The sequence below is a fragment of the Harpegnathos saltator genome, unplaced genomic scaffold (assembly GCF_003227715.2).
Source record: "Harpegnathos saltator strain DR-91 unplaced genomic scaffold, Hsal_v8.6 scaffold760, whole genome shotgun sequence".
Classification (NCBI taxonomy): Eukaryota; Metazoa; Arthropoda; class Insecta; order Hymenoptera; family Formicidae; genus Harpegnathos; species Harpegnathos saltator.
This window is the reverse complement of record NW_020230605.1, coordinates 88,813-102,565: the sequence shown is the minus strand read 5'-3', so window position 1 is coordinate 102,565 and position 13,753 is coordinate 88,813. Positions and strand designations below refer to the sequence as shown.

Sequence of the window (13,753 nt, the reverse complement as noted above, 5' to 3'; positions counted from 1 at the left end):
CGAATTCCGTCCCTTTCAAGGAGGTGTCAACGACGGGCAACATCATCGACGGATCTCGCATAGCATCCACCTTAGCGGCTCTAGAGCCGGCCCGCAGCCGACTAGAGCCATGAGAGCTGATTCGCGGCCCCCCTGTTATTCCAAACGCACAATAGCGGCCGATCGCTTAAATCGCCGCCGGCGAAGAGGACGACACCGGTGTTGTCGGCCAGTCGCGGGCTCCCTCGCTTAATGCTCGGAAGACCTACTTCGGTCTCTCTCTCTCTCTCTCTCTCTCTCTCTCTCTCTCTCTCCCTCTCTCTCTCTCTGTACCCTGGGAGGATTTACGCGCAACCCAATTTCGGTAGAACGCGAAAATGTCAGGAACCCCGTTTGACCTTTCCGGGCTGGGCGTTCGCGCGCGCGTACGCGGCGTTACTAAGCGCGCGCGCGGTAGGAGAAGAAGAACGTCACCGGGAACCCGACGCGACTGTCGTGCTCCCGCGACCTCGCGGAGGGTGGCAGGCTGAGGGAGCGGGAGAGGGCTCCCTTTGCTCCTCCCGTTGGAGGGGCCCTTTCACGGGCCATGACGACGGTGCCCTCGCTCGAGTAATAATCGACGCGAACGCGACGTAACGTATTACATCGTACACGCTGCATTTTTACGTCCTCCGGCGCCGCCACCGCTGGCGCATTATAGTTCGCGTTATTAAATTCCTTATCTAATTGGAGCGGGCGAGGAGACGACAGGTCGCGCGACGCTTGAATTAACGCGCTCGGCGTTCGGAGTCATTAAGACGGAGGATTTATTATTAGCCTCGCGGGGAGAGCCGAAACTCCAAGCCACCGAAGATTTACCTTCGACACCGGCGCGGCGCGGCGCGGCGCGTCACGTGCGAACGTCGCGTCCCTTTTTCGTCGTCGTGCTCGCGCCGACTCGCGTTATCGACTCGTCGGCGTTATCACTCGCCGTTAATTCGCACGGGCGTATTGTCCGCCACTCGCGCGTGTAGTCGTTCGCTTTAACGAGAACGAGGAGGAGGAATTGCGCGCGCTCTGTGTCCGCCTTTCTCTCCGCCCCTCTCTCTCTCTCTCTCTCCAGTGCTCTCTATTTTTAATAAGCGTGAGACGCGGAATGACGAGGTGCAGCGCTTGTGTGTTTCCGCGGATAAAGCTGGAAGTAGGAGAAATCGTTTCCGCGGATTTACGGCGCGCTCCGCAGACGGCGTCGCGATGACTGGCGTCGGCGATCGATGTTACGCTCGCGGAAGGAAGCGTGTTCTCACGAATGTGTCGTGAGATCAACCGCGAGAGAGAGAAAGAGAGAGAGAGAGGGAGAGAGAGAGAGAGGGAGAAGGAGGAGGAGAGGGAGATAGACAACTTCGGCACAGACGCTCGATCGACGCTTCTCCGACGCGCGAGTCGCGACGAATTGATTTCCGATCATCGGCGTCGATCTTTGCGAAATTAACTTTGCTTTAAAGTGACCGAGTATCCGCATTAACTCCGCCTCGATGGCTCGAGCCGATTACGTCAAGCCACTTCGCAATGAATAGATAACAGCAGCAATTGGAATCATCGACGTCTCTCTCGCCGATGTGGACATAGCGGCTTCTCCCGTTCGGGAAGCATTGTTCCCGATTCTCCTCGCTATCTCTCTCTCTCTCTCTCTCTCTCTCTCTCTCTCGAGTGCCCCAGCCGCGGCAGAACGCAGCCTGCGAACACTGTTATTCAGAAGGCTGTGCTCGAATAGCGAGCAGGTAGACGGCGCGGCGGGGGCTGCGAAAACCGTACGACCAAGTGGAGAGTTTATACAGCACGTGCGACGCCGACACAACGGAGAGAGGAGTGAGTTGAGCTACGGCTGAGCGAGCGCACAATGGAGAATCTGGGACTGGGACTACATTTTTTCTCATGCCGGCGGGCATGAATACGGAAAAATTGCAGCGAAGGCAGCTTGGTTCCCCCATTAGTGGAATTGATCGTGCTTCTCTCGCCTTCGTGCTTCTTAGCCGGCCGACCCGGCCGCGACGTGCGTCGCATCGCCTCATCAATTGAAAGCTCCGGTAAAGGAGCTTTCTCGCGATCGGACATAAAGTTGTTGTCACGTCGCGTCCATCGCGCGACCAGTCATTCGTTGGCGCCTCTCTCTCTCTCTCTCTCGCTCTCTCTCTCTCTCTCTCTCTCTCTCTCTCTCTCTCTCTCAGTTGGTACAGATATAAATATAAATATCAGGTAAATATACGCGCTACAGTTGCGAGTGCGAGGCGGCTATAAATATACTCGTCACGGACAAGGAGGTATACGCGAAAGTGTGGCGGAAAGTTACGGCAATTTCGACAAATCGGCGAGCGAATTTTCATGGACTTTCGAAAGCTGAGCTCGAGACTTTGCGGCGAGTGAATAGAGTGGACGATCGTCAGCGAAACTTCCGCGCGGGGTGACACTTCAGAACTGCAAAGTTTTCCGCCGGTGGTATTTGCCTAACCATTACGCGAAGCGAAACGCCGATTATAGCCCGCCGCGGAACGTTTAATCGCCGGGGAAATTGCGGAGTTTGGAAGCGCCGCAGCGAGAAGTTGTCTTGGCGCGAGCTCGCGAGGATATTTCACGGAATTCGGAGTTTTAAGGGCTCCGCCGACACTTTATTCCATCCAGATATCCCGGCGAGTGTGTAACATTCCCCGAATATTTCTCTGTTACGCTCTGTTACACGTTCAGGGAGTAAAATTTCAATCCCGAAGGGGGCGGGGGGGGGGGAGGGGAGACAACACACGGCGTGTCGTTTCTTTTTGCATTTCGACAGTCAGCGACGCGCCGACTGTCGAAATGCAAAAAGTCATATTTTCCTCGTTCTATCTATTTCCAGTAGTATTTTGGCCCCGCCCGCTGGAAAAGGACACGCTCACCTTTATCCACGCGATGAATCACTTAGGGCTATCGTTCGGCGGAAAGTTTACTCTCGTTCCATCCGGAAGATGAAAAAGACCGATATTTCTTTCTCTTTGTTTTTCGAGTAGAAAATTCCTCACTTCCCTTTTAGATGGTTTCTCTCGCTTTTCCTTCGTCCCTCCCCCCCCCCTCCCGCCCTCTCTTTTTATCTCACCGCTTGAGTCGCAATAAGAATGCCGTTAGTTTGTGAGCTATTCCATTTCATGCACCATCCGCTTCGCCGCGAAGCTCTGTCGTAACCGTAAGAGAGGTTGTTCTGCAATTTTATCGTCTCGCAGTGACAGCGAAATATCACCATTTCCCCGAACATGACAATTACGGTGCAGCGAGCAGCGCAACGGCGCATAGCACGTATCTTTGCTGTTGCAGCGAAGAAGTATCAGCGAGTTTGTTTAGCATTTCATTCACGAGATACTTGGGGCGGCGTTTTATTTACTTGAAAGTTCCGTTCACATTCCCGAGTGCATAAGACTGTGAGAACAACGCTGACGCGAGAACATAAGCCGCGTGCCGCGCGAAATCTCGAAACTGGGTCGGGAAATATAAATTAAGTCTCGATATTATAAGGATTTCATGCACCACGATATCACGAAAATCCTCGGCGGGCGAAACGGCGCGCGGCTTTCGAAATGTCGAAGTTCACGGGAAGGCGTACGCCGTTTCAATTCCAAAACTCGCGAGTTCCCTCACATTGTATCGTTGCGTTGCGTGTGTTCATTACGCTAATTACGCCAACAATTCGCAAGGACGCGTCGCTTCCCCCTTGTTCCGCGCGAGCGGAAAGCAGACGAGAGACCGGAGGGGCTTTGAATTTCCTCTCCTCTTTTCTCTCTCTCTCTCTCTCTCTCTCTCTCTCTCTCTCTCTTTTTTGTTTCTGGCAAAGTTCCACCGGCTGCTTTTGTTCGGCCTTTCATTCAGCGATAAACGCAACCTGGCCCGTAGTGGCCAGCGCAACGGTACCAGTAGTGATTCGCGGCTCGTCGCGGCGCTGCTTCATTAAATTTCCAGCCACGGCTAATTTGCGTGTGCGAGAGGTTTCCCGTATCTCCGGCACGTCACTCAGCCGTTTCCGGCCGGAGTTAAGTCCGGCTGTGCTCTTCCTCCTACTCTATCGCATTAGCGATAAAGCGAGTACGCTTTGCACGCTATCTGGATAATATTACGGTGCGTGCGATTGAAAGTATCCCGGTCGGCGGTAAAATTCATTTCCCGCCGACCTACCGAGCGTCGGCAGTGATGCGAATGTACCGAGTGACTCCGAGTGTGTAATCGAGTCCGTCCAATAAAGAAAAAAAAAAAAAAAGAAAGAAAAGCAGAAGAAAAAAGTATCCCACGATAATTAAGAACGTTATACGACACGACGCGCGCGATGTGACCTTCTCGCGACGACATGATCGACGCGACATGAATAACGTTTCCATTTGACGATCATTTCAGCGGAGCAATGAAAATGTCATCGAATTGATATTCTCGCGTTAATCGTCGCGCCGTAAAAGTCGCATCAATTCGTGAGAGAAAAACTCTGACAAGCTCTGGAAAATTTCAACAGAAAAAGAGAAGAAAAAAAAAAAGGAAAGAAAAAAAGAACTCGTCCGTCTCCTTCTCGTCACAACGAGTCGAGCAAACAAAAGCGGATCTCTCGAACTGAAAAGTTGTCTCGCCTGCAGCGATAGAATTCGTAGGACAAAGGACTGGCTGATCCTGGATCAACCTGAAATCCTACTTTCGGCTTCCCCCGGAATATCTCGCGCTGCGAATATTCAGCCGGCCCGGTTGAAAACGCCCGTTCGAATGGAAAAAGAGAGCGACGCAATATTCCTGGAGGCTGGATTTTTGCGCTCGCACGTCGCGAACGCAGCGCGAAGAACCGTCGCCGTTTAAATTAACCGCCTGGTAATCGCGAGTATAAAATGCGGGCTCGATCGGGAGGATTTACGAGAGGATTTACCTCGAATACGGTGGGCGCCTGAGAGAGCGGAATTGAATGAAAAGCGAATCTCAGAAGACAAGCGTCAGAGGGACAAGAATGCGCGCTACAACGATACGTAATTGAATTTATTGCCCTTCTATCGAGCCATAATTCTCGATTACGGGGCTTTTATTGTACGTTGCGTTTATTCTATCTCTCGTCGAAAGAGTGTGCGCGCTATCGCTTTGAACGTCCGAATGGTATCTGCGCGCTTATTGCCGGAGAGTATTGCGTTTCAGAGTGACGCGCTATCATAAACAAGCTATTTTTAGGGATCAGAGAGTTGCTACGCATCTCGCAAGACGAAGTTAGAGCCTCTTTTGATTGACACATACAAAATTACGTACATAAATTTCAATTTCAATTTCAAGTACATAAATTTTCAAATTAGTATTACCATCTGTGCGACACGATATTCGACGAATTTGCAGGAAACTCGCGCGGCAAACGCCGCGGACACGCCGTCTCGACGTTTTCTTAAAAGCGGTCGGCCGACCGCGACTTACGTATAAGCAATACGGAAAGATATTGGATACACGATATCTTTCCGATATCCTTTTTATCGATCGATTGACCGAAGTGCGCAGGTCGAATTTTTTTCTGGTCACTATTGCCCGTTGTAAAGCGAAGCCGCGCAGTGAAGATCGTCTTACATTTATCCCACTGCCGATCTCTCTCTCTCTCTCTCTCTCTCTCTCTCTCTCTCTCTCTCTTTCTCTCTCTCTCTATCTATCTATCTGTATCTCTCCGTCGTGAAGAAAAGCAAATAAATCGCTGTCTACCGCAAATAAGCGTGATGCAGAACGCGTTGTAAACAGAGCTGCGCTCACGCTAAACGGAGCTCATATTTCTGGCAAAAAAGTGGACCAGCTGTGACTACTAACAGCTTGTTTAGTTCAACATGCCGCCTTTCGCAGTCGACAATATCATCGCACGCAGAACGTTGCGCATTCCCACTCAGGAGCCGCGTCGAAATTGAAAATCATTCACACGCGTTGTCATTCTCCGCGGAAGCAGCGTGCATTCCTCCTGCCGTGCGTGCGAGAAGAAGCGCCGCTGTAGAATGCGCACTCTCATCGTCGCGCCTGGGAAAATAATTTGTAAGGATTGAGCATCTCGGGCGGGAAGTAATAGCGAGACACGCTCAAACGTATATCGATCGCGGACGCGTTACCTCCAGCTCGGAGGTATAAAGCTCTCGCTCAAAGTCGTGCCATCCGATCGAGGTGGAACTGGAGCAACGCCAAGTTACGTTGAGCGAATTTCCAGCGAAAGTAGAGCAACCGACGTACGCGCGACGGTCGCGTCACATTGAATCGTTATGTTTCGACCTGCCATCGCGGCAATTTATCATCGCCTTACGTAACAACCGGGGCACGTTGAATCGAGATAAACCGGGGGCTAATTCTCGGCAGACAGAGAACCGCCGAGGTTTCGCGACCGATTAACAAGAATCGTTAAGTTCCCTTTCGATTGACAAAGAATTACAGCCGGTGACTCATGCTACGCCCCGATCGATGCACGCGTGTATGTGTGTGTGTGTGTGTGTGTGTACACCCACTCTCTTTCGCCTCGCGACACAAAAAGAGCTTCGTCGTCGGCGAGAAGTCGAGTTAGCGCGCTTCGTTTTCGCTGTGCAACGCGAAACGTGTAAACCGCGAAAACGAGATTTGCGCAGGCCAGAAGAGTGGGCTCGTGCTAAATCGAGGTCTCGTTTGATTATAACTGCAGCTCGCGAGCGCGTAAACACGCATCTCGCGTCTCGAAATAGGCTCGATTCTCCGGAATCGGCCGACGGAAACGTTCGAACGGAGCCAGATTAGTTCGTTGATAACATCGATCAGAAATCATTACGCGGGACTTGATATCACACGCGATTCCGGATGAGGCGACGTTAGAGGAGAAGACACGTGTCGTAAAGCGCCGTCGAGCATGGCCGCTTGCGAAACGAGGCGCGACAACAACGAGGTGTCTGTGCGTCTCGCTCTTGATGCTTCCTAATCAGTTCTAATTTCGACGTTAACTGCCTCGCAGCTGAAAAGCGGCGGAGTCAGGCTCGTGAGGGAGTGAGAGATCTCGTCCCTTTACTTGCGTCGCAGGTGAGGCGTCTTCGCCGAAGACTCGATGCGAACGAGAAGTGGCACGGCAGTCGCGCCTGAGCGGAATTATATCGTTAACCTTGGGGAACGTCAGACGCCGATTTATTTCCAATTTTTATAGTTATTTTTGATGTCAAAATATGAAGAAATCTATTAGCATTTTTAGCTTAAATTAATTTTTTCAAGTTTTGCACAAGTAAACTATTTTATACGTGTTTAAAACGATATTTCTTAAAAAATATATATATATATATATATCTGATTTGTTGAAACTTGCACACACATGTCGCCGATTATGAATCAGAACCATTTCGTAACATTCAAAATGGCGGCTCTAATATGGTTGACGTCATTGTTGAAAAAGGGTTCAGTTTTACGCTGCATTCGACGTTGGGTAATCGGCTTTCGGCTCACTATCCAGCAAACAAACTCATTTTAACGTCAGAATCTAGGTAAGAAATGAATAAGAAATGAACAAAAAAGAGTGAACAAAAAACAATTGAAAAAATTAATTCCAGCTAGAAATGACAACAGATTTCTTTATACACGTATCTTGACATTAAAAATAATTATAAAAAATTGGAAACATTGGCGTCTGACTCGAGGTTTCTCGAGGTTAACTTGTAAGCTCTTAGCTATCGCGCGGGATGTTGCACGCTGCAAAACCCCGTTTAATTTGTCCGGACTCGACTCAACTCACGAGATGACGACGCACTTTCAACGAGCGCGAGTTTCAGTGCTCCGTGAAGCTCGAACGAAGCGTCATCTCCGCGTCGTTATCTCTCACCGGTTACCGGCATCGATGCCGTTATCTTTGGTCGTTTATGATGAGTTTGTTATCGCCTAATGATCCGAGCTTTTCTATTTCGTTATCGCTTTCCGCGGAACGCCTGAACGGCTGTAGGTTAATACTCAGACGTCTGTCTGTCGAGCTAAAAAAATCGCGTGGGAGAGGAATCGAGGCGCACTCGCTCGTACGTCACTCGCCGACGTCGACGCGTCGACGCGTGGAAATGCAATTCGCGATGATGAAACGCGTTAGCCGCGACTCAAATTTAATGTCCCGCCAGCCGAGTTCCGCGCTCGGCCGACTCCGTGTCGCCTACGTTAAATTACACGAAGCAATTATGCAACGGAAGCGACTCCGGCGTTCAGTGTGTCATTAGCTGTTTTGTATGCTACTACGTTCTTACCGCGCCGCGCCGGGATGAATCGCGAGGAGCTGCGAGTTTGTTATCTGCTGTTACGCTGATTCGGATTCAGATTCCCGACACGCGGAATTGAAACGCGATCGCTATTATTCGCTAGCTCGAAGCGCAAAATCCTCCACGTCTTCGACGTGATGCGACGGGAGACTCTTCTTTCTCGAGCTTCACTCCATCGATCGGAAGCGATCACCCTCTGTGACGGATTTTTTTACAAACTTCCACGAGGAGAGACAAGCGCGTCCCGGTTCGCAGCTCGAGAAAACTTCGGGAAAGGGCTCGATGCTGTCGAATCGAAACTCGATTTTAGCCTCGCATTTACACTGAAATTAGAAAGCGGCGCCGAGACGGAGACGCGGAGAGTTTGTAAGAATCCACGAAGTAGCCCGATTAACCGGCTGAAATGGCAAAAGTTTCGAAGGGGCGGGGGGAGGAGGGGGACGGGGGAAAGAGGATTTTCATTAAACAGTCTTAAACAATTAAGCCTCGTCGGGAATATGGGTCGCGGCTGTAAACAACGGCAGCTGGGCTGGCCATTAAATATGACACGCTCTTGAACCAACATCGTATAATAGAAGAACGATATGGAGCTACGCCGGGAGCTACTTTGCCAAAGTCGCGGCTTTACTGCTTGTCGGCTTAAAGTAACGCGTTGTATCGTCGCTTTTATAACAACGAAGAGCACCCGGCCGGCGAAATATCAAATTGACGAGCACACGCGCGCCTCGGCTCTCACGATTTGTCGTGACGCATCTCGATCGATCGTACGTCTCATTGTTGCCGGCCGTTGTCTCGCCGTCGCCGGAGGTGACCTCCGACGCGGCGAATTATTACGCAGTTGCGCCGCTAAAATGCGCAAAACGATTTTAACAACGCAATTGTGAGTTACGGCCCGGTCACTCGACGCTGCGCACATTGGGGTCAATGCCAATTGTCGGTGGCAGCTGAAAAGCTCCGTCGGCCGAGTGCGTCGCGTTTGCTACTGCCACACGTTGTCAGGATACACCGAGGTGTATCGTGTATCGTGGTTTTGTTGCGACAAATAAACCCCGCGAGAGACTGATCGTCGCGATCGATCCTGTCGTTGCCTCCCGCGCCTCCTTGCTCACGACGCTGTGCGCGACGCTTGTAAGTTGCGACGCACAGCGCTAATTGAATCGATCTTTATCACGCGCATTCGTTCGGTTAGTTCTCGTTAGTTCACGACGGAGCTGTGCGTATACGCGTGCAATCACCATTCCAAGTACCGGCAGAACGTAACAGTGATCTCTGGCGAGAGATCTTGCCCTACCTACCTACCTCCTCGCTGCCTCAGTTCAGCGAGTCAAACGAATGCTCAATTTCGTGGGCTAGCGGCTAAGGCGGCGAGACAGCTCAAGAGTAGAGGAATGTCAAACGAACTAATAATAAAAGGGTGGCTCACATTCTCGATGCGTAGGCGTGTTAATGTCAAACTATGTCGCACTTCCACTACGCGCGTCTATGCATCAGCACGGGTTGCAAACTACGATCAAATATGCTTGCCAATGGAAGAGCAATACCGAGCCATTACGCGGCCAGTCTCTCCCTCTCTCTCTCTCTCTCTCTCTCTCTCTCTCTCTCTCTCTCTCTCTCTCTCTCTCTCTCTCCTCCCCCCTCTCTCTCTCTCTCTCCCTCTCTCTCTCTCCCCCTTTCTCGCCACAACTTACCCCAACAGAGCAGATTCCTCGGCGGTGGCTGCTGCTGTCGGCATCCTGTTTCTCTCCCTAAAACAAAATCGCCGCGAATAATCACACACGCCCGGTCCTAGCGGCGCGTCGCGCGCGCCTCTACCCCCGTCACAACACACGACAATCGACAACAATGTGAAGAGCCATCGGTAACGATAAGAGAAGCAACGTAGTGCACACATACACATACACGCATACATACATATATATATATATATATATATACATACACGTACGTAACATACATACTCGCTCCGATTCTACCGCGGTCGTTAAGAATCGGCCCCCCTTTGTTCGCCCCCATCGACCGCTCGATTCTCGGCTCGGCCCGATTTCAAGCACACGGCCCATTAGAATGTAAAATTACCATTTTCCACGACCAATTAAACCGAGGAGCCCTCGGACAATTACGCGGCACGGATATCGCGCACTCGAATAAATAGCCGGCTTGTGAAATTAGAGAGCTTCAACCCTGACCGCCAGCGCCAGCGTCGTCTCGCGTTCGTTCCAACGCTAACGTTCGCGTGATCGAGAAATGTGACTTTTGTGTTTCAGTCGAGAATTCGTCTTCGAAACGATTACGGGAATGCATATAGCTTTCGAGACATTTCAGCCGTTTTATTACTCTTGGCTCTTACACATCAGACTACGCGCTACTGTGTGTATCATTTGGTTTCCTGATTGCCGGCTACCGGCCGGCGCGTATGACCGTTGCCGGGTCCCTTGTTCATCGCCGAGAATCGTCTTCGGTCCTTCGAGCCGGTTCCGCAACGCGCGCGCGCTTCCGTTGCGCGCCGCGAAGCGACACGCGCGGTGGCAAGCCAAGCGTTGCAAGGACAAAGGAAGACGGCCGATCGCGTGCGTGCAACACACAGAGAGGGTGTTAATAATAATAACGATGAACCAAGCGGATGACGGTGATGACGACGACGACGACGACGATGATGATTGCAGCCACGCGTAGACAGAAACAAAGGGACGCGAGCGAAGCCGGTGCGTTGTCGGTGCGAGCGTGCGAGGTTTGCGAAGCGTGAAGGGAAGGATTGACTTCTCCGGTGGTGCTAAATATAACGAGACTTACCTTCGCTACGCTTAGATCCCGAATCAGCTTAGGGCTGATCAATAGCCGCGCCCTCAACGTCCGCGATCCTGAGGTCCGTTTGTACTTAAAATTAAACTGCCCTACCCAACGAGAGTCGAAGCGACGCGACGTCGCTTTGTCCACCGTTCGTGCGTTTCCGGCTTCAGGATCAGCGAGCCGAGCAGGTCGACACTTGGTCCTCGCGAGTCGACAAGTCCTACCCGGTCCTCGCGCTCACCAGCGATTGTGCGAGGTTCCAACGAGGCGAGCTCCGTGAGCGAGAAACGCGCTTGATGATCTCCCGCGATTTGTTGCAGTCGCGTGATGCGCAAACCGTTCGCGCAATCATAGATTTCCCCGGGGAGCGTATTTAATGGCGACCGAAGGATCCGCCGGGCAATTTGTACCACGCGCGCGAAATTGCGGCGAATCTTTCGGTGCAATGGCCCAGTTATACGTCGCGGTTGCGTGGTCCAGTTTCCGAAAGCAGTTTAGATCCGCCAGGTATCGCGCTCTCTTTGAGCAGCATCGAAGCGAGCGTTAGTCACGTTGGGTGAGGAGAGTAAATTGCAAGCGCCGGCGACATCGACGCAGCGGTATTTCTCGAATTCTCGCTGGAGACATATCGGCGCTTTCGTTGCTCAAAACACGGCTCTCGATATTCCTCCCGACGGGTTCTCGAAACACGCTTCGACAGCAACAGGCGACCCGCGCGAGAATTTTGACAAGGAGAACCACACCGCCGTGCACCTTTTTTTCCTCCTCAGGGGTCCTCCTCAGGGGAGGTCTCCTCAGAGTCTGTCTGCAAATACTTTCGGTAAATATAAATAGAAGAGGGTACACCTCACCGATTTTTTTCCTTTCTGAAATATGTTATAAAGGATGAAATTCTGAGTGACTTTTCCTAGTACAATTACATGGGGATCGCTTACAGTTTCTGAGATATTTGACTTTGAGGTTTTATAATTGTACGTTGAAGTATATTTGAAGTAGACAAGCAGTTTTCATTCGCTTTAAATGTAGGAAACAGTACATACAAGCGCGAGAGGGGCTCCGCTCCGAACAAATCCTAACCTAACCTAACCTAACTTATTGCATCTTTGTATATTTTTGGACATTGTGGAAAAAAGTTCTCTTAAGATCTATCATCTGGGTCAACTTGACTTATCATAATATCTGCATATAATTAGGTGGTTGTGGCTTTTAAAGAGATCTTGTCAACATCGCCCAACAATATATAAAGATGCAATAAGTTAGGTTAAGTCAGCTTATGACATCTGGAATTAAATTCCAGGATAATCAAAATTCCGAAACTTTAAAATCAGATATCTCGGAAATTATAAGCGATACCCTCATATAGTAGTATCAGAAAGTCACTCAGAATTTCATCCCTTATAACATATCTCAAAATGAAAACAAACCCGGTGAGGTGTATCCCTTTCTATATATTTACCTCTACTTTGAATATACTTCAACGTACAATTATAAAACTTTAAAGTCAAATATCTCGGAAACTACGAGCGATCACCATATAATTGTATTAGGAAAAGTCACTCAGAATTTCACCCTTTATAACATATTTCAAAATGAAAAAAATCGATGAGGTGTAGCCTTTTCTATATATTTGCCATACTTTCCACAGCGCACGCGAGTAGCCGGTGCAACGAAAGCGCTGAAAAGCGCGTAGATCGATCTCCCGCGGCCTGCTGACCGCCACCATAGCCAACAGCCAGAAGCGCTATAATCACATCCCCGGTGTCTTCGACCTCGAAACACGCTCGTCGTCGTCGCTCACGAGCTCTTCAACGACAACCCGCCCCGGCGACCTTACGGCGTCGCTCTCGCATCCGCCTCGCGTCTTTCAGCGCGTCAAGAGCGCAGGAGCGCTTCGAATGGAACAGATAAGAAAAGACGACGAGAGTCGACCTTCGAGGTCGGAGAACAGGTCGACGACAGTACCTCGCGATCGTACCCCCCGACAGACACTCCCCTACCTGCCGATCGGTTTCCCTCCCGTGTAATGTCGGATCAGTATCGCTCAAGAGGTATTACCTGGAGACGATCGAGACGCTCTCGCGGCGGTCCTCGATCAGCGGGTCCTTCTTGCGGATCTCGACCTTGGGCGAGGCGAAGCTAAACGCCTTCTTCACGGACTCGAGGACGCTCTGGCTGGTGGTCTGCGTCTGGTCGACGATGGTCGTGCTTTTGTAGACGTCTTCGCCCAGGTCGCCTAGGGACCTGTACGAAGCGCCAATACCTGCCGGCATGGCGTGACCTTTCGTCGGCCTGCCTGGGTCCGCGATGTCGCCTGCCTCACTGGACGACGACCTAGTCGTCGACCGTCGAGCTGCTCGTGCCGGATGACGCTGTCCACCGCCCAGGTGGATGCCCTCTCGGCGAAGACTCGCCTCGAAGGCGACCGGAGCTGAGGCGTTGCCGTTGCCGTTGATGGTGATAGGAGGCGTGCCCGAAGCCGATATGCCAATATCGCACGTCAACAAGGCAAACGAACGGCAAAGGAACAAAAGAAAGAGAAAACAAAGGTAAGGGGTTCCTGTGTGTGTGACAGCGATCGCTCGCAGCGCGATCCGAGGCATCGGCGCGGCGGCGGCCGTTCGATGGCCGAGCGGGAAAAGCGCGCAGCTCGCCGACGACGCTGCGCCGGGGTCGGCCTTCGCGTCCGCTGTGTTTCTCGCCTCTCTCTCTCTCTCTCTCTCTCTCTCTCTCTCTCTCTCTCTCTCTCTCTCTCTCTCTCTCTC

At 51.3% G+C, this 13,753-nt stretch overlaps 1 protein-coding gene across 8 annotated transcripts in view; it reads right to left on the bottom strand.

Annotated features, from left to right (window-relative positions):
- MESK2 (misexpression suppressor of KSR 2) overlaps positions 1-13,753 on the bottom strand; it is a 49,393-nt gene that overhangs the window by 15,039 nt on the left and 20,601 nt on the right. For 4 of the 8 annotated variants that reach the window (XR_850457.3, XR_003114067.1, XM_011155065.3 and 1 more), the window contains exons 2-3: positions 13,047-13,419; positions 9,893-9,949 (exon numbers count right to left, since the gene is read on the bottom strand). The exons of 2 other annotated variants lie outside the window; for them this stretch is intronic. Coding sequence is in view for 4 of the 6 variants with exons in the window: in XM_011155065.3 (XP_011153367.1) it covers positions 9,893-9,949; positions 13,047-13,261 (272 nt within the window). In the remaining 2 variants the exon portion in view is untranslated. The remainder of the gene's footprint in view (positions 1-9,892; positions 9,950-13,046; positions 13,420-13,753) is intronic. 2 more of the 8 variants (XM_019845262.2, XM_019845263.2) reach the window with 2 other exon arrangements.